We start from the raw sequence: 19,269 nt of genomic DNA on the forward strand, positions 1-19,269 counted from the left end.
TCTCCCCATTAAATGAAGGAGTTGGCAGAAATAGCTGTCATCCTCATTAGTGTTGAGTGAATCAAGCTTCGGATCATCGATCTGAAGTCGATTCGGTCAAACACTTTGATTTTAATACTGTCTCCGTACAGCATTAAAATGTATTGGCTCTGTAGAGCCAAACACCAGAAGCCTCGCAAAACTTTGGTGAATTAATTTGATATTCATTTCTGCATCTTTAAAAAACATTTAAAATTAGGAATCCGAAGTCAAGTTTGGTACCAGCTGGTACCTAATAGATTTTTTTTTTAAAGATACAGAAATGAATATTGAATTAATTCACCGACGTCTTGCGAGACTTCTGGTGAAACAAAGCCAATACATTTTAATGCTGTATACAGACAGCATTAAAATTTAAGTGTTTGACCGAATCAACTTCAGATCTCTGATCCGAAGCTCAATTTACTCAAGCCTAATTCTCATGAGTATGGTTGGCTAAAGATGCATCAGTTTACTCTTAACATTGTACTGTAAATAAGCCTTTTCACTATGATGGCTAAAAAGTTCTGAAACAGAACGTGCAACTTTCTCGAATTTCTCACCAAGTGTTAACTGGGCGGGGCTTGTGTAGTATCATAGAGTCCTGACTGCTAGCATGCAGTTTCTGTCTTGATTGATGTCCCACCTGGCAGAGCTAGTGCTGATGTCAATTGCCCAGTCAGATGCCAATCAAGGCTTAATGAGGATGCCAGAATGCCATGACTGTTCTCCACACCTGAACCGCCCAGATGACTCTTGGTGAGCAATTTACACATAGTGCAGACTTTATAACATTCTATTAGGCATATTGGTTTGGGCAGTTTTATTAGAAAGTATTACCAATCACTATAACACAAATCTAGTGACAGGGTCCTTTTAAGTAATAGCAATTCTTCCTGCCAGCGGTCACCAGTAGGTGGAGCCAAATAAATTCCTGCATATGGCTCATATGGATCTTTGTATATTGTGCAGCTACTTTCATGTTAAGCACCAGGACTCCTCGTGTCTATGCAAGACTAATGGACAGTGCACTCCTGGATTGTGCATTCACTGTGGATCACCGGGCGAACGTCTCAGTGACTTGGAATTACCGAGGTAGAGGAAGTCAAGAAGGCAAAATTATTTTTTACAATGGATCCACAAAAAAACTGCAGTATAACTGGAAAGGAGTTTCCATGCAAGTAGAAGAATTAGAGAACGGATATGCCTCGCTACTTCTCAGAAATGTAGCTTTGAAAACTGAAGGACTCTTCATCTGCACTGTGTCTGTAGCTTCTCTTTTCGCAGAGCAGCAGATTCATCTTCAAATCAGAGGTATGTCATTTTACTTGTCACCTCAAGATAACATTTTGGGTACTTAGCAGATCGAGCTAAAACATGAAGAAAATGTATACTTTCTCACAGTTACAGAATGGGGCAAGGACAGTATTGGTCTTTTTGAATGTCCCTTAAGTCCATGTTCACCTGGCACATTCCTGCCATAGACAAATCCCTCATGGATTTTATTAGATAAGTCATAGTAGAAAAGTGTGTGAACATGGCCTAAGACTTTTCCTAAGAAACAATGAGAGTTATTCATACCCATACAGTGATGGTCAATTTATTCTCCATAGAGACCACTAATCAACAGCTGACTAGTGGAAATATGCGTCTAAAGTCAATAGACTTCTAACTTATAGAATGTAGTAATATGTTTTAAAAGGGTAGTCCAGCTGGGGAAAAAAAGTCAGAATAACTTAAAAAGTAAAAAAAAAAAAGAGTATTCACCTTTCTAATCCCCCACAACCCTTGTACCAACACTTCCCAGGTCCCCCTCCAGTCTCTGCTTACAAGGAAATGTGACCACGCAGCCAGTCCCTATCTGTAGCGGGTAACCACTGTGACCAATGATTAACTGATCGGTCAGATTTCCTATGAAAAGTCGGAACAGGCATGTCAGGGGATTGGTAAGGCTACTTTCACACTGGCAGCAGCAGCAGAGTCCGGCAGGCTGTTCCGGCAGGGGAACAGCCAGCTGGATCCCGCGGGGGATCGCTGCGGTTTTTGTCCAGCCGACTCTCGGCTTGTTTGCTGTGCTGCGGCCGGACCTCCGACCCGCCCAATTATAATGAGTGGGGCCGGAGCAGACTTCCAGCGGCACGGTGGGCTAGCATTAGCACGGATCCGACAGGCTGTTCCCACTATCAGAAGGATCTTGCTTTACACGGGTATATTTAATCTATTTCATTTAGTGTTTGTGTGTGTCATTAAAAGATATCGACAGTATCCCCCATAACAGTGATCTCCACAGTCCCCCACCCCCTTAACAGTAACCTCCACAGCTCACGCCCCTTTGGCAGTGACCTCCACAGCGGCCAGCCCTTTATTTGTGACCTCCACAGTACCCCATCTCGTTAACAGTGATTTCCACAATAACCCATCCCCTTAACAGTGACCTCCACAGAACTCTGTTACCTTAAAATGTGACCTCCACAACACCCCTCCCCCTTAACAGTGACCTCTACAGCACTCCGTATCTTAACACTGACCTCCATAGCGGACTGTCCTCATAACTGTGACCTCCACCGTTTCCTGCCCTCTTGACAGAGATCTCCACAGCATCCCGCCCCCTTAAGTGACCTCCACAGCGGCCTGCCCCCTTAACAGTAATGTCCACAGTGGCCTTCCCTTTAACAGTGACCTCCACAGTACCCCTCCTTAACAGTTATTTGCACAACACACACCGCTCCCTTGACAGTGGCCTCTGCAGCACCCCGCCCCTTAACACTGACCTCCATAGCTGACCGTCCCCTTTACTGTGACCTCCACAGCAGCCTGCCCCCTTAACTGTGACCTCCACAGCACTCAGCTCCCATAACAGTGTCATCCACAGTGCCCTGCCCCGTTAATGCTGACCTACAGCAGTGAAGGAAAATTGCTGGGTTGTTATGGAAACCTGGTGTAAAACGGTGTGTATGTGGAGACTAAGGACCTGCAGGCTTCTATCGGCTAATGTAGGTCATGTGATGGTGTCATATTTGCATTTTTGGGAATATCTCAGGAACGGTATGTGCTAGAGACCTGGCCTAAAACATTCCCAGACATCTGATGTACCTGTGTGCCAATTTTTGTGATTGTAAATGTGACAGTGTGGATTCCTTTAGTGGACATACACTCAGCTTTATATATTAGATATTTGTACAGTGAAGAACATACTGTATACTATATACTGTGTGTATATAACTATATACACTCACCTAAAGAATTATTAGGAACACCATACTAATACGGTGTTGGACCCCCTTTTGCCTTCAGAACTGCCTTAATTCTACTTGCATTGATTCAACAAGGTGCTGATAGCATTCTTTAGAAATGTTGGCTCATATTGATAGGATAGCATCTTGCAGTTGATGGAGATTTGAGGGATGCACATCCAGGGTACGAAGCTCTCGTTCCACCACATCCCAAAGATGCTCTATTGGGTTGAGATCTGGTGACTGTGGGGGCCATTTTACTACAGTGAACTCATTGTCATGTTCAAGAAACCATTTTTCCAGTCTTCAACAGTCCAATTTTGGTGAGCTTGTGCAAATTGTAGCCTCTTTTTCCTATTTGTAGTGGAGATGAGTGGTACCCGGTGGGGTCTTCTGCTATTGTAGCCCATCCGCCTCAAGGTTGTGCGTGTTGTGGCTTCACAAATGCTTTGCTGCATACCTCGGTTGTAACGAGTGGTTATTTCAGTCAACGTTGCTCTTCTATCAGCTTGAATCAGTCGGCCCATTCTCCTCTGACCTCTAGCATCAACAAGGCATTTTCGCCCACAGGACGGCCGCATACTGGATGTTTTTCCCTTTTCACACCATTCTTTGTAAACCCTAGAAATGGTTGTGCGTGAAAATCCCAGTAACTTAGCAGATTGTGAAATACTCAGACCAGCCCGTCTGGAACCAACAACCATGCCACGTTCAAAATTGCTTAAAGGGTTTCTGTCACCTGCTTTTAGCATTTTAAGCTGGCACCATCGCTATGTTGACTAAAGTACCTTATTTCCAGCAGTCTTCTTTTTACTTATTTTTGTTTGGTAGTTTTGATATAAAAGCGATTTTTATGTTATGCTAATTAGGGTCCAAGGTGCCCAGAGGGGCGTTTTTTTTAAATCTCCGGTGCCCAGTGACGCCCCCCTGCAGTGCCCAAGACAGCCTCCTGATCATCAAAACACCTCCCACAGCCCGGCAAACGGTTCTGCCCCCTCCCCACGTCATAATCTACCTTATAGAAATGCCCCGTCCTCCTTCCTGTCTGCGGCCAGAAAACTTGCGCAGGCACAGTACCGCCTGCGGCCTGCGCGATCATCAACGTCCTGAGGGCAACAGCGTTCAGGTCACATCACTGGGCTCGGCGCATGCCCAGTGAGACTTTTGAGCCTGTTGATCTCAGGAGGTTGATGATCGAGTTTTCTGGCCGCAGACAGGAAGGATTACGGGGCATTTCTATAAGGTAGATTATGACGTGGGGAGGGGACGGAACAGTTTGCCGGGCTGTGGGAGGTGTTTTGATGATCAGGAGGCTGTCTTGGGCACTGCAGGGGGGCGTCACTGGGCACCGGAGAAGAAAAAAAAAACGCCCCTCTGGGCACCTTGAACCCTAATTAGCATAACATAAAAATCGCTTTTTTATAAAACTACCAAACGAAAATAAGCAAAAAGAAGACTGCTGGAAATAAGGTACTTTAGTCAACATAGCGATGGTGCCAGCTTAAAATGCTAAAAGCAGGTGACAGAATCCCTTTAAATCACCTTTCTTTCCCATTCTGACATTCAGTTTGGAGTTCAGGAGCTTGTCTTGACCAGGACCACAACCCTTCATGCATTGAAGCAACTGCTATGTGATTGGTTGACTAGATAATCACATTAATCAGAAATAGAACAGGTGTTCCTAATAATTCTTTAGGTGAGTGTATATATATCAGACCTTTAGACTCTCAAGCTCAATCAGCCTCAGATCAGACGCCCCAATGTTCTTCTTACAGAAAGACCCAACGTTAAACTAAATGTGGACTCAGTAGTGACTCTGAAAGAAGGAGATGAGCGGAAGTTTCTTTGCGATGCCTCCAATTACTATCCACTGGATGTCAATATGGAATGGCTGCGTGAGCTCCCGAGTACCGGACTGTTACCATCTTTAATGTTGAATGTCATCTACAGCAGCCACAGGAAAAATCATAATGGGACTTACAGCCTTTCTGGTTCCTTCCTGTACAAAGCTTCCCTCCAAGACAATGGTGTTACATTCACTTGCCGTGTGGAACATGAAAGTCTCAAGAAACCAATCCGAAATAGTGTGACGCTTATAGTATTACCTAATGATGGTATGGTATTAATCTACTTTACAGTTTGTATTATATATAACCTTGCCTGGGGTTCACTGAGTGCACTACAGAAAATAAGATTGCTGGGACATATCCACAAAAAGTCCTTTGTTTGCAGTGCCCTGTACTAGGTCTGCCATGCAAGCGTGACATTTTGTGTGGCCTGTCAATCAAAGAACCAGGGGAAGGGATGATCAGATATTCAACAGGATACTTAATATATCTGTATACACTGAGTGGACATTTGGCTACAGCTCTGGATTTTCTTTTTTAAAGTTTATTTTACAAATTGTACAGAGCCACAATTAACTAATCTCTATAAATGTACAGATCTTTTCAGGTCAGACGAAATGTAGGGTTAAATCCCTTAAAGGGCATCTGTCAGCAGATTTGTACCTATGACACTGTCTGACCTGTTACATGTGCGCTTGGCAGCTGAAGACATCTGAGTTGGTCCCATGTTCATATGAGCCCCCATTGCTGAGAACAATGAAGTTTTAATATATGCAAATGAGCCTCTAGGAGCAATGGGGGTGATGCTATTACACCTAGAGGCTCTGCTCTCTCTGCATCTGCCATGCCCTCTTGACAACACAGATGCTTTCAGCACGCCAAGTGCACATGTAACAGGTCAGCCAGTTTCATAGGTACAAATCTGCTGATAGATGTACTTTAAAGGTTGTTTTCTGGGATTTTGATACTGATAACCTCCTCAGGATAGGTCATCAGTATCTGATCTGGGGGGGGGGTCTGACACCTGGGACCCCTGCCAATCAGCTGTTTGAGAAGGCACTGTCGCTCCTGTGAGCGCCGAGGCCTTCTCGCAGCTTGCCAAGCACAGCGCCGTACATTGTATAGCGGCTGTGCTTGGTATTACCCCAGCCCCATTCCCTTCAATGTGGCTGAGCAAGATACCAAACACAGGCGCTATGCAAGATTTGGCTATGTGCTTGGCAAGCACGGAGAAAGCCGCATCGCTCACAGGTGCCTTCTCAAACAGTTGATCGTCAGGGGTCCTGAGTGTCAGACCTCCCCAGATCAGATACTAATGACCTATCCTGAGGAGGTCATCAGTATCAAAATCAAAGAAAACCCCTCTCTAGTATTAGCCACTATCCCCTTTCCAGTTATAAGCATACACACAGAAGATGGTTCTCATTATAGTAGTTTATCATTTCTGTGTTAAAGTGTAGATCAGGGATCAGCAACCTTTGGCGCTCCAGCTGCTTTGAAACTACAACTCCCAGTATGCACACTTACTAAGTCATTCTTGTAACTCTCATAGAAGTAAAAGGAGGATTCTGGGGGTTGAAGTTTCAGAACTGCTGGAATGCCGGAGGTTGTTGATCCCAGTTGTAGAATACAGGACTACTGGTTACAATCCAACAAATGTGAAGAATTCAGAACACATAGGCTCACATATCACAAGTGGTGTAGTTTTCGCCAACTTCTTAGGCTACTTTCACATTAACGTTTTTTGTGGATCTGCAAAAACGCTTCTGTTACAATAATACAACCACATGCATCCGTCATGAATGTATCCGGTTGTATTATGTCTTCTATAGCCATGACAGATCTGTCATGAACACCATTGAAAGTTAATGGGGGACGGATCCGTTTTTTAATGTGTCAGAGAAAACTGATCCGTCCCCATTGACTTACATTGTGTGCTAGGACGGATCCGTCTTGCTCAGCACCATATCGCGGACAGAAAACGCTGCTTGCAGAATTTTTCTATCCGCGATGGGGACGCAAGCAAACTGGACGGAATGCATTTTGGTGCATTTCGTTTCGTTCAGTTCAGTTTTGTCCCCATTGACAATGAATCGGGACAAAACTGAAGCATTTTCTTCCGCTATTGAGATCCTATGATGGATCTCAATAGTGGAATTGAAAACGCAGATGTTAAAGTAGCCTTAGGGCTCTTTTACACTTGCGTTCTTCTGTTCCGGCATAGAGTTCCGTCGTCGGGGCTCTATGCCGGAAGAATCCTGATCAGGATTATCCCCATGCATTCTGAATGGAGTGAAATCCGTTCAGGATGCATCAAGATGTCTTCAGTTCCGGACCGGAACGTTTTTTGGCCGGAGAAAATACCGCAGCATGCTGCGCTTTTTGCTCCGGCCAAAAATCCTGAACACTTGCCGCAAGGCCGGATCCGGAATTAATGCCCATTGAAAGGCATTAATCCGGATCCGGCCTTAAGCTAAACGTCGTTTTGGCGCATTACCGGTTCCGACGTTTAGCTTTTTCTGAATGGTTACCATGGCTGCCGGGACGCTAAAGTCCTGGCAGCCATGGTAAAGTGTAGTGGGGAGCGGGGGAGCAGTATACTTACCGTCCGTGCGGCTCCTGGGGCGCTCCAGAGTGACGTCAGGGCGCCCCACGCGCATGGATGACGTGATCGCACGGACACGTCATCCATGCGCATGGGGCGCTCTGACGTCATTCTGGAGTGCCCCGGGAGCCGCACGGACGGTAAGTATACTGCTCCCCCGCTCCCCACTACTACTATGGCAACCAGGACTTTAATAGCGTCCTGGCTGCCATAGTAACACTGAACGCATTTTGAAGACGGACCCGTCTTCAAATGCTTTCAGTTCACTTGCGTTTTTCCGGATCCGGCGTGTAATTCCGGCAAATGGAGTACACGCCGGATCCGGACAACGCAAGTGTGAAAGAGGCCTTAGCTAAAGCTGGAGTCCTTTACTGACATTTGTGGACACATTTATGACTGTAAATTCACTTCTTTGATAAATCTGTATAAATCTGTCACAATATATCTAACACTTTTACCCCAGTCTAAAACAATGTTTTGATGTGCAGGATTTTTGATACTTTTTTGTTTAAGCAAAGTCACATTACATAAAGGCCCAGATTTACTGTTGTGTCTGGACCAAAAATTTGTCTCAAAAGTGTCACAATGCTTTTCCAAAATGGTGAAAGGGGTTGTCTCATTGCACACAGGATAGGGATACGTTTCAGATCAGCGGCGGTCTGACCACTCAGGTCCCTGCTGGTCACTAGAACTTGTTTCCCTGTTTCACCGGAGTGGTGAATGCCCATGTGTGCTACCTCTCCATTCAGCACTATGGGGCTGCTGGAGATAGCCCTGTGATTGTACTCGGCTATCTCTGGTAGTCCCAGACTCCCACAGGGTTGAATCGAACAGCAGCAAGCATGCATACCCACCAATTCATTCAAACAGGGAACACTGGCTCGTTCCAGTGATCAGCAGGGGTCCCAGCAGTCGGACACCTGCCGATCAGACACCTATCCCGCCCTGTGAATAGGGAATACATTGTTGTAATGGGACAACCCCTTTAGAAAGAATGTGTCCCAAAGCAGATAAGGCAATATTTCGGAGTAAAATGTGCAAAAATAAGGCCCAGATACATGTGAGCCGTACTGTTGTTTAATCTATCACCCACTCCATGGCAAATGCCAGTTCAAGCGCTACATGACCTATGAGCTGTGTCTCACACCGCCCTCATCATGGCCTCCTTCTCCGTGAATTTGACCGAGAAACACTTTCTTTTCCTGTTTTTAAAGTATCCACTTTTCCTTGGTACTTGTATGACCAGAGAAAAGCAAACTTTAATTCTACTTCCGCTGTGATTTGGAGGGAACTGCTGACAGACTCCCCTAAAATGTCAACCTGTCACCATGAAAATGCAGTGCAATCTGCAGGCAGCATGTTATAGAGCAGGAGGAGTGGAGCAGATTGATGTATAGTTTTATGGGAAAAGATTCTGTATAATGTGCCCTTTAGGCATTTAAATTCCTGCTCATTCTGGTCCTTAAAGTCCAGCAGGCGGTCCTATCAGTGACTGACAGCCTTCCCTCTATGACTGTGTATACAGAGACAGCTGTCAGTCACTGATAGGACCGCCTCCTGGACTTTAAGGACCAGAATGAGCAGAAATTTAAATTCATAATTTACAAGTTTTAGGGAATTTTTTCCCATAAAACTATATATCGGTCTTCTCAGCTCCTCCTGCTCAAACACCATGTTCAAGACGACAGGTTACCTTTAAAGCAACCCTCTGACAATTTTTATTATTTTGCCTATCAATACCGGGCATCTTACAAACTGCAGTATAGTGAGTTTACTCCCCTGGCGCACCCTCTATGTTGTACCATCTCCCTTCGGGTCCCTTGTTTGGCCTTGTGATCTGCAAACATACTTGCCTATCCACAGAGTGTCTGCTTTGTGGACTGGAAGTCACTTTCTCCCTACAAGTCTAGAAGACTCTCCTCCAGGCTCCGATCCAAACAGCAGATGCATTACAAAGAGGACACACCATGTGAGTAAACTCTCAACACTGCAGTTTGTATGATGACCTGTACTACCAGGTAAAAGAGAAAAAATACATTGTTGGAGTGTTTCTTTAACATCCTACAGCCCAACGTTCATTTCACACAGCTCCTGACTGCTGGGGATTGTTAGAAGACTTCTTCTATGTTCAGGTTTCAACAATCAGTGGCGGCAAAACCCATCAGTATTTGACATTTACGGTATTCCTGCTTTGCTGCTTGACAGATTCTCCTGTTTGGATGCTTGCACTAGTCGTCTTCCTGGTTCTTCTTCTTTTGTACTGCGTGAGAATATACTGTAGAGGTAACTATTCACTTTTTCTTGACTTTATAATGGCGGTGTGAAATTTACATATATTTCTTTTGTACATAAAATGACATTTTTTATTCTGTATAACTTTCAGTTATTGTTATTATTAGCAGTATAATTATTATATTAGCAGTATTATTATTGTTATAATTATCATATTCTCTGTATTCTTTTGTATCCTCCAACCCACATAGTTTCTGCTTGGTTTGGCAGCCCCAGGTGTCAGCCATGTGTGGATTAGGGTTATGAACTGCCTGTCCCTGCATATAACACCCCCTCATGTTCGGATTGTCTGCCTGCCACCTGGACTGCTTCATTGTAGTTCAGATTAGCAAAGCACAGGTAGCATAATGGAAATAAGTAGTAGGGGAAAAAATACTAAAAGTGTCCCTGTTTTGTAGTTGGGTCCAAATTGATGGAAGGCAGGACCATATTGTGGCACATTATACAACCCCAACAGAGCCAAATACCAAAGTCCATCACAAAATATTGGCAGCAAAATACATCCTCAAAAACTGCTACTGGCGGCTGTGAGGAGGGTCCAGGAGGCCTCCTGGGCATCAGCCCACCGGTAAATTTCCCTGTAAGGTCTATGGCCAATCCGCCCCTGACAGCCGGTCATCGTTGTGAACATCAGTTCAGTGAGCCATTAGTTTAATCTCCTTTAGAATAGATGGTAATCACAGTCAGATAAAATGCAGTCTCTGAACTTCAGGCTGGATACATTGATGATTCACCCATATTCTAAAATTTAACATGCTAAATGAAGAGAACATCTCTCTTAAAGTGGCCTTCTCCGTGCTTCCCAAGCACAGCGCTGCACATTTATAGAGGCTGTGCTTGGTGAGCAGGAGAAGGCCACGGCGTGTCGGACCTGCACGGATCAGATACTGATGACCTTTCCTGAGCATAGGTCATCAGTATCAAAATCCCAGAAAAATCCTTTAACTCCTTAAGGACTTAACCCCAATTCACCTTAAGGACGTGGCCATTTTTTGCAAATTTGGCCAGTGTCACTTTAAGTGCTTATAACTTTAAAACGCTTTTACTTACCAAAGCCGTTCTGAGATTGTTTTTTCATCACATATTTTACTTCATGACACTGCTAAAATTGGGTCAAAAAAGTTAATTTTTTTTCATAAAAAAATACCAAATTTACCAAAAATTTGGAAAAATTTGCAAATTTCAAAGTTTCAGTTTCTCTACTTCTGTAATACATAGTAATACCCCCAAGAATTGTGATGATTTTACATTCCCCATATGTCTACTTCATGTTTGTATCATTTTGGGAATGATAATAAATTTTTGGGGGATGTTACATAGCTTAGAAGTTTAATTTCAAAATTTTTCAGAAATTTTCCAAATCCCACTTTATATGGACCAGTTCAGGTCTGAAGTAAAATATAGGTAGAAGCAGCACTACACGGTCCTTGGTCGATGTAAACATACGATGCAACAGCCTCACCGTTGACCCACGATCCAGCAGGCCATATGATGAACGAAAAACAAGAGTGGCACCGGCAGCATCTCACATCATCCAATTTTTATTGCGACCTCAAGACAAATACAGCAACGTTTCGGCTGAAACTCAGCCTTTGTCAAGTCTAATAACATCAACATCATTACACATATACAGACGTGGACAAAATTGTTGGTACCCTTTGGTCAATGAAAGAAAAAGTCACAATGGTCACAGAAATAACTTTAATCTGACAAAAGTAATAATAAATTAAAATTCTATAAATGTTAACCAATGAAAGTCAGACATTGTTTTTCAACCATGCTTCAACAGAATTATGTAAAAAAATAAACTCATGAAACAGGCATGGACAAAAATGATGGTACCCCTAGAAAACACAGAACATAATGTGACCAAAGGGACATGTTAATTCAAGGTGTGTCCACTAATTAGCATCACAGGTGTCTACAACCTTGTAATCAGCCATTGGGCCTATATATATGGCTCCAGGTAATCACTGTGTTGTTTGGTGATATGGTGTGTACCACACTCGACATGGACCAGAGGAAGCAAAGGAAAGAGCTGTCTCAAGAGATCAGAAAGAAAATTATAGACAAGCATGTTAAAGGTAAAGGCTATAAGACCATCTCCAAGCAACTAGATGTTCCTGTGAGTACAGTTGCACATATTATTCATAAGTTTAAGATCCATGGGACTGTAGCCAACCTCCCTGGACGTGGCCGCAGGAGGAAAATTGATGACAAATCTAAGAGACGGATAATCCGAATGGTAACAAAAGAGCCTAGAAAGACTTCTAAAGAGATTCAAGGTGAACTTCATGCTCAAGGAACATCAGTGTCAGATCGCACCATCCGTCGTTGTTTGAGCCAAAGTGGACTACATGGGAGACGACCAAGGAGGACACCATTGTTGAAAACGAATCATAAAAAAGCAAGACTGGAATATGCCAAACTACATGTTGACAAGCCACAAAGCTTCTGGGAGAATGTCCTGTGGACAGATGAGACAAAAATCGAAGTTTTTGCCAAGGCACATCAGCTGTATGTTCACAGACGAAAAAATGAAGCATATCAAGAAAAGAACACTGTCCCTACTGTGAAACATGGAGGAGGCTCTGTTATGTTCTGGGGCTGCTTTGCTGCGTCTGGCACAGGGTGTCTTGAATCTGTGCAGGGTACAATGAAATCTCAAGACTATCAAGGAATTCTAGAGAGAAATGTACTAGCCAGTGTCAGAAAGCTTGGTCTCAGTCGCAGGTCATGGGTCTTGCAACAGGACAATGACCCAAAACACACCGCTAAAAACACCCAAGAATGGCTAAGAGGAAAAAATTGGACTATTCTAAAGTGGCCTTCTATGAGCCCTGACCTCAATCCTATTGAGCATCTTTGGAAGGAGCTGAAACATGCAGTCTGGAAAAGGCACCCTTCAAACCGGACACAACTGGAGCAGTTTGCTCATGAGGAGTGGGCCAAAATACCTGCTGAGAGGTGCAGATGTCTCATTGACAGTTACAGGAAGCGTTTGATTGCAGTGATTGCCTCAAAAGGTTGCGCAACAAAATATTAAGTTAGGGGTACCATCATTTTTGTCCATGCCTGTTTCATGAGTTTATTTTTTTACATAATTCTGTTGAAGCATGGTTGAAAAACAATGTCTGACTTTCATTGGTTAACATTTATAGAATTTTAATTTATTATTACTTTTGTCAGATTAAAGTTATTTCTGTGACCATTGTGACTTTTTCTTTCATTGACCAAAGGGTACCAACAATTTTGTCCACGTCTGTATATACCCCACATAAAAACACACCCCCTCTCAGTCACTAATGATAATCACTGATCATGTCATTTACCAATCGCTATTGCCCATGTGTTCACCTACTAGGTTATTACCTTCCACCTGATCATAGGCATAGTATGGCGGTGTTGGCCATGTCGGCGTTGTCCCATGCGAAGTGCGCAACTGCGCACAGCTGCACTTACTTGATAGGGTGTATCACCGTGTCCACGGCACCTGAGGGCGCTCGTTCCTACAGCCAATCGGCTGTCTCAATTCCAACATGACGCGCGCGATCACGTGACATGTCCGCTGACGTCATCAAGACGCGCACTTGTGCGTCCGATGATCGTAGCATGCGAACGGCACTCACGTACGGCGTCATTGCAGCGCAACATCCTCGGTGCCATGGTAACGGGGACGCATCCTAGATTCAAAAAAAATCATTACTATAGCTCTAGTAAGATGAACTCATTTAGATCCATCTATCTATGAATCGCATGAGGCAACTCCAATTATCACAGGCAAAAAAAAACGCATAATCTACATGGTCGTATAACAAATGATACATCAATCCATACATCGCATGGAGCAACTCTGATTATCACAGGCAAAAAGTACATGGTCATATAACATATGATACATACAATACATTATTTATATCCACGGCATTATAGAGGCCATCAATACATTGTATACACCCCCATATTCGTGGAATTTGCCACATCAGATTGATTAAAGACATATGGCCACCCCAAGGAGTAGGGGATGAATCATCAAGGATTATTTTACATATAACATTATTAAAACAAGATGTCCCAATATGATTCATAGATAGATGGATCTAAATGAGTTCATCTTACTAGAGCTATAGTAATGATTCTTTTTGAATCTAGGATGCGTCCCTGTTACCATGACACCGAGGATGTTGCGCTGCAATGACGCCGTACGTGAGTGCCGTTTGCATGCTACGATAAGTTGGTTGTTGTTTTGGGACTATTTTAGGGTAAATATGATTTTTGGTTGCTCTATATTACACTTTTTTGAGGCAAGGTAAAAAAAATTGAAATTCTAAAATTGTTTCTACATTCGCTATTTAGTTTTGTGGCACACTTAAAGGGTTAACAAAGTTTGTAAAGTAACTTTTGAATACATTGAGGGGTGTAGTTTCTTAGATGGAGGCACTTTTTTGAAGTTTCTAGTCTAGGTTACATCAGGAGGGGCTTCTAATGGGACATGGTGTAAATAAACCAATCCATCAAAATCTGCCTTCCAGAAACCATATGGCGTTCCCTTCGTTCTATGCCCTGCCGTGCGGCTATATAGCCATTTACGACCACATATGGGGTGTTTCTGCAAACTACAGAATCAGGGCAATAAATATTTAGTTTTGTTTGGCTGTTAACCCTTGCTTTATTACCGGAAAAAAAGGATTCAAATGGAAATTTTGCCCAAAAATTAGTGTTTTGGCACCGTTTTTATTTTATATTTTTAACGCTGTTCATCCGAGGGGTTTGGTCAATTGTTATTTTTATAGGGCAGATTCTTACGGACGCCGCGATACCGAATATGTCTACATTTAAAAATTTATTTAGATTTTACACTATATTATCATTTTAGGAACCCCCAAAAATTATTTTAGTATCTCCATAGCCTGGGAGCTACAGTTTTTTTTTTTTTTTTGTTGGGCGACTATCTAATGTAGGGGCTCATTTTTTGCGGGATGAGATGGCGGTTTTATTAGCACTAATTGGGGGTGCATATGACATTTTGATCGCTCGCTATTACACTTTTTGTGATGTTAGGTGATAAAAAATAGCTTTTTTTACACTTTTTTTTTTTTTTTTTTTTTAACGCTGTTCATCCGGGGGGGGGTTACATGTTATTTTTATAGAGAAGATTTTTACGGACGTGGCGATGCCCAATATGTATGGCTCTCAGACTTTGGAGACACTAAGCAGGCATCCTCAAACTGCGGCCCTCCAGATGTTGTAAAACTACAATTCCCACCATGCCCTGCTGATGGCTGTAGGTTTTCTGGGCATGCTGGGAGTTATAGTTTTACAACATCTGGAGGGCCGCAGTTTGAGGATGCCTGCACTAAAACTAATATTTTTTTGGGGAAAAATTGTTCCGTGTCTCCAAAGTCTGAGAGCCATAGTTTTTTATGTTCTCTATGGCAGTGTTTCCCAACCAATGTGTGGGTGGCAGGGGGGGTCTAGGGTCTCAAAGCTAGAAAATAATAAGTTTAGATAAAGTGCTGTCTTTTTTTTCTAACTAACTTTTCCCTTCTATCCCTGCCTAACGGTGCCTCTCCCTCACTGACCCTAATCTACCTGGAGGGTGATTGGTGGAAGAGGGTGATCGGTGCCGATGGGGGGGATCGCAGGAGCCTGATGAGGATGGTGCTGCACGGTGCAGGTGCTGAATAGGAAGAGGAGGGGAGAGAGGAGCGCTGGAAGTTTGAATCTCGCGCCTCTCTCCCTGCAGCAATCAGCACCCTGGACAGCACCCATCAGCACCACGGCCAGCACTGCCTCTCCCAAATGTTCGTACTTAGATTGGAGGTGTGTAATTACACCACCGATCACAGTCTTTTTCCGGTTCATCGGGTCACCGGAGACTCGAATGGACCGGAAACGCAGGAAACTGCAGGTCTGAATTGACCTGCGGTTTTCTGCGATCGCCGATACGGGGGGGTCACATGATCCCCCGGCGTTGTGACAGCATGCCCGCTGAATGATTTCAGCAGGCATCCTGTTCCGATTAACCCCCACTGTGCCGCAATCGCATTTTAAACCCATGACTTACTGGTACGTCATGGGTCCTTAAGGACTCGGGAAACATGCCGTACCGGTACGTCATGCGTCCCTAAAGGGTTAAAAGGAATCTTTCATCAGGAAATTCACTTCCCCAATGCCTTGTAGGGCTAACTCAGCTGAATGTAATGATACTTCCCACTTATCAATCTTTTGCTTTGTTCTGGAAAAAAAGTAACTTTAATCTACATGCAAATGAAGAGTTAAGTGCACCATGGGTGGGCCCAAGCCACTCTGTGCACCCTTGTTCCTATTGCTTCCTCTTCCAGACCTTCCCTTTCCTTCTTGATTTTGCCCTACTGCATAGACCTGTTGCCTTACTCTGCCAATCAAGAAGGAGAGGGAGGGGCTGGCAAAGGAAAAAGGAGGCGCAAGGGTGCACAGAGTGACTTAGGCCCTTCCTTGGTGCACTTAACTGCTCATTTGCTTATGGATTAGAGTTTTACAGAATGAAGCAACAGAGCCCTAAGTGAAAGGTATCATGACATTCAGATCTACCCCTACAAGGTAATGTGCCTGGTATAACAGTGAATTTCCTCTTTTGCATTATATGCTTCTTAAACTGAAGCGGGGCTCACTTTTAAGATTGTGAGACGCTCACAGATGTTTGAAGCGCCAGATCTGGGGAGGCAGATTATATTCTGGACAGTCCTTACTTTGACTGCTACAATCTTTAGTCACTTACTGTATGCTACTAAACTAATGTTCTGCTCATTTTATTGAGATTAATAAAAGGTAAATTGAGACTCTAACTCTTCCTCTGGTTGAACTTGAGAGACATGTCTTTTTTAACCATAACTATGGAACTTTCACCCAGTGTTGAGCCCAGGAATCACTATGGTCCCAATTTTTAAAAAAAAGTTTGAGATTTAATCTAAAGTATACCCATGGGTTCCATGATATATATATAAATACTATCCGCCTATAGTAATCTTACAGATTACAGAGTAGTACGTATTTGCACAATTTTTTTCCCCAATTTTAGCTGTAGATCTTTTAGTATCTATTTATTCAAGAAGAAGTGAAGCGTTCTCTCAGAGGGCTGCAGCATGGTCTCCTGCTCAGAATATAAACCTGCATGATTACAGGCTCATGCTCATCTTTCCCTCATGATCCTGTTATTTATAGTGAGGTCCCTCACAGGGCATATTATATATGTACACATGGGCATTATTACAGTGTCTACAGAAATTAGTAGAGTGCACATCTAAAGCAGAATGCACAAAAAAACATCGGTTAGAAGCTGGATTTTGTCTAAAAATATAAAAAATTAAAATGATATCTATCCATCTATCTGTCTATGTATCTATCTATAAACTTTAACAGGTGTTGTATTTTTATTTTTTTACAGAGAGAAATACAAACAAGGTAAGCTTTTATAATGGATGTTTTATACATTTTTCTTAGTTTTTATGGCTTGAGCGAATCGAGCTTTGGATCATAGACCTGAAGTTGATTTGTTCAAAACTTCAATGTTACTGCTGTTTCCGGACGGCATTAAGCTGTATTGGCTACATGGAGCCAAACGTGAGACTTCAGTGAATCACTACTGTATTCATATCTGCGTATTTAAAAACAATTTAAAATAGGGATCCAAAGTGAACTTTGGTACTGGCTGATACTTCGGTCCACTTCGGATTCCTAATTGCTAATAATGTGATGAATTATGATGGTTCAGCGACAAAGAATGTGCTTTATGTATTATTTCAGAGGAAGCCATATTAAGGAGCAGTGGAAACATAGTTAAGGTAAGTGGCTTATAACTGATCATAAGGTCCAATATGTATTGTATGTGTCTAAGTTATGGTTACAGACTAGAGACCTACACCATACATAGTCTGATCTTGCAGCGATATGGGTTATCTGCCCTTTCACAGTCTAGTTTAACTACAAGATTGCACTGATGGAGAGAAGTAACACATGACTGCAGAATCAGACTACACACAGGATTTGTTTGTAGTCTGTAACTATGGTAACACTTAGGTCTCCATAGGAGATGTATACACAAAATTATCAAGGCTGTTTCCAAAGTTGTCTCCCTTTTATTTTAGATGCATTGACACAACGCAGAAATGTTTGCATTAGGCCTCTTGCACACGACCATATGTATTTTGCGGTCCGCAAAAAACAAATGAGCAAAAGATACGGATAACGTCCGTGTGCATTCCATATTTTGCGGAACGGAACAGCTTGCCCCCTAATAGAACAGTACTATCCTTGTCAGTAATGCGGACAATAATAGGACATGTTCTAATTTTTTTTTTGCGGAACGGAAATATGGAAACTGAATGCACACGGAGTAACTTCTTTTTTTTGTGTGGACCCATTGAAATGAATGGTTCCGTATACCGTCCGCAAAAAACGGAACGGACATGGAAAGAAAATACGTTTGTGTGCATGAGGCCTTAGTGAGAATATTGTAATCTTATGAATGTATAGGACTTTGAATTCACTTCTTGTTATAATGCTTAGGCCTCATGCACAGAACTGTGTTATCTGTGGTACTGATGTGTAATGCAGTGCCCATAGTCTTCTATAAGCCAGTACTTTACCTCTGTATACTTCTGATTTTATATTTAGGTACTGTGAGGTTTGTTTCTTACAGATTCATATGAAATCAAACATGGAGACTATTGGGTATACGTGGAGGGGTTGGATTGTAGTATATTTAGAACTATCATACAGTGGTATAACATGTAGAAGTAATTCATATGATTTCTGTGTTTCATGTTCAGAGGTGTCCTCAGTAAGGAAACAAGCAAGACATGCATCTAACATCTTTTCAGAAGAAGTGGAAAGTTTTAAAAGTGGGAAAATGCATCTTGTACAGTAGGATGTTCCTAAATGAGTTTCCCTCCAGTTAGAAAAGGCACCATAACCACTACAACCCTGAAAAACATGTGCATAGGAAAATAGGGGGGGGGGGGGGGGGGGAGAATATTCTCTATACAAGGGTTGTTCAGTTTTATTTATTTTTTTCGCTAATTAATATTATGCTTTTTGCAATGGAAAGTTATGCAGTTTTCCACTGTAATACTGTATCAGTCCTTGCGATTTTCAAGATTTCTGCTTGCTCTTGTGCAACCCCTTTAATAGGGGTTGTACATGATATGTGAAAACCTGGCCAGTGCCCCTAAATGTATTAAAATACTAAAGAATATATATTCACTACTTAATCCCTGTAGGAAAGCTGCTGCAG

At 42.8% G+C, this 19,269-nt stretch overlaps 1 protein-coding gene across 4 annotated transcripts in view; it reads left to right on the plus strand.

Moving 5' to 3' along the window:
• The window catches only part of LOC122932860 (tapasin-related protein-like), a 32,945-nt gene extending 13,972 nt beyond the window's left edge, over window positions 1-18,973 (plus strand). Inside the window, exons 4-10 of one of the 4 annotated variants that reach the window (XM_044287501.1) lie at window positions 991-1,332; window positions 5,027-5,365; window positions 9,909-9,986; window positions 14,148-14,257; window positions 17,422-17,438; window positions 17,781-17,818; window positions 18,806-18,973. In XM_044287501.1, the coding sequence (XP_044143436.1) occupies window positions 991-1,332; window positions 5,027-5,365; window positions 9,909-9,986; window positions 14,148-14,257; window positions 17,422-17,438; window positions 17,781-17,817 (923 nt within the window). In that variant the 3' untranslated portion in view covers window position 17,818; window positions 18,806-18,973. The remainder of the gene's footprint in view (window positions 1-990; window positions 1,333-5,026; window positions 5,366-9,908; window positions 9,987-14,147; window positions 14,258-17,421; window positions 17,439-17,780; window positions 17,819-18,805) is intronic. The other 3 variants (XM_044287503.1, XM_044287502.1, XM_044287504.1) reach the window with 3 other exon arrangements.
• Window positions 18,974-19,269: the final 296 nt, after the last annotated feature.

The sequence above is a fragment of the Bufo gargarizans genome, chromosome 3, assembly GCF_014858855.1.
Source record: "Bufo gargarizans isolate SCDJY-AF-19 chromosome 3, ASM1485885v1, whole genome shotgun sequence".
NCBI lineage: Eukaryota > Metazoa > Chordata > Amphibia > Anura > Bufonidae > Bufo > Bufo gargarizans.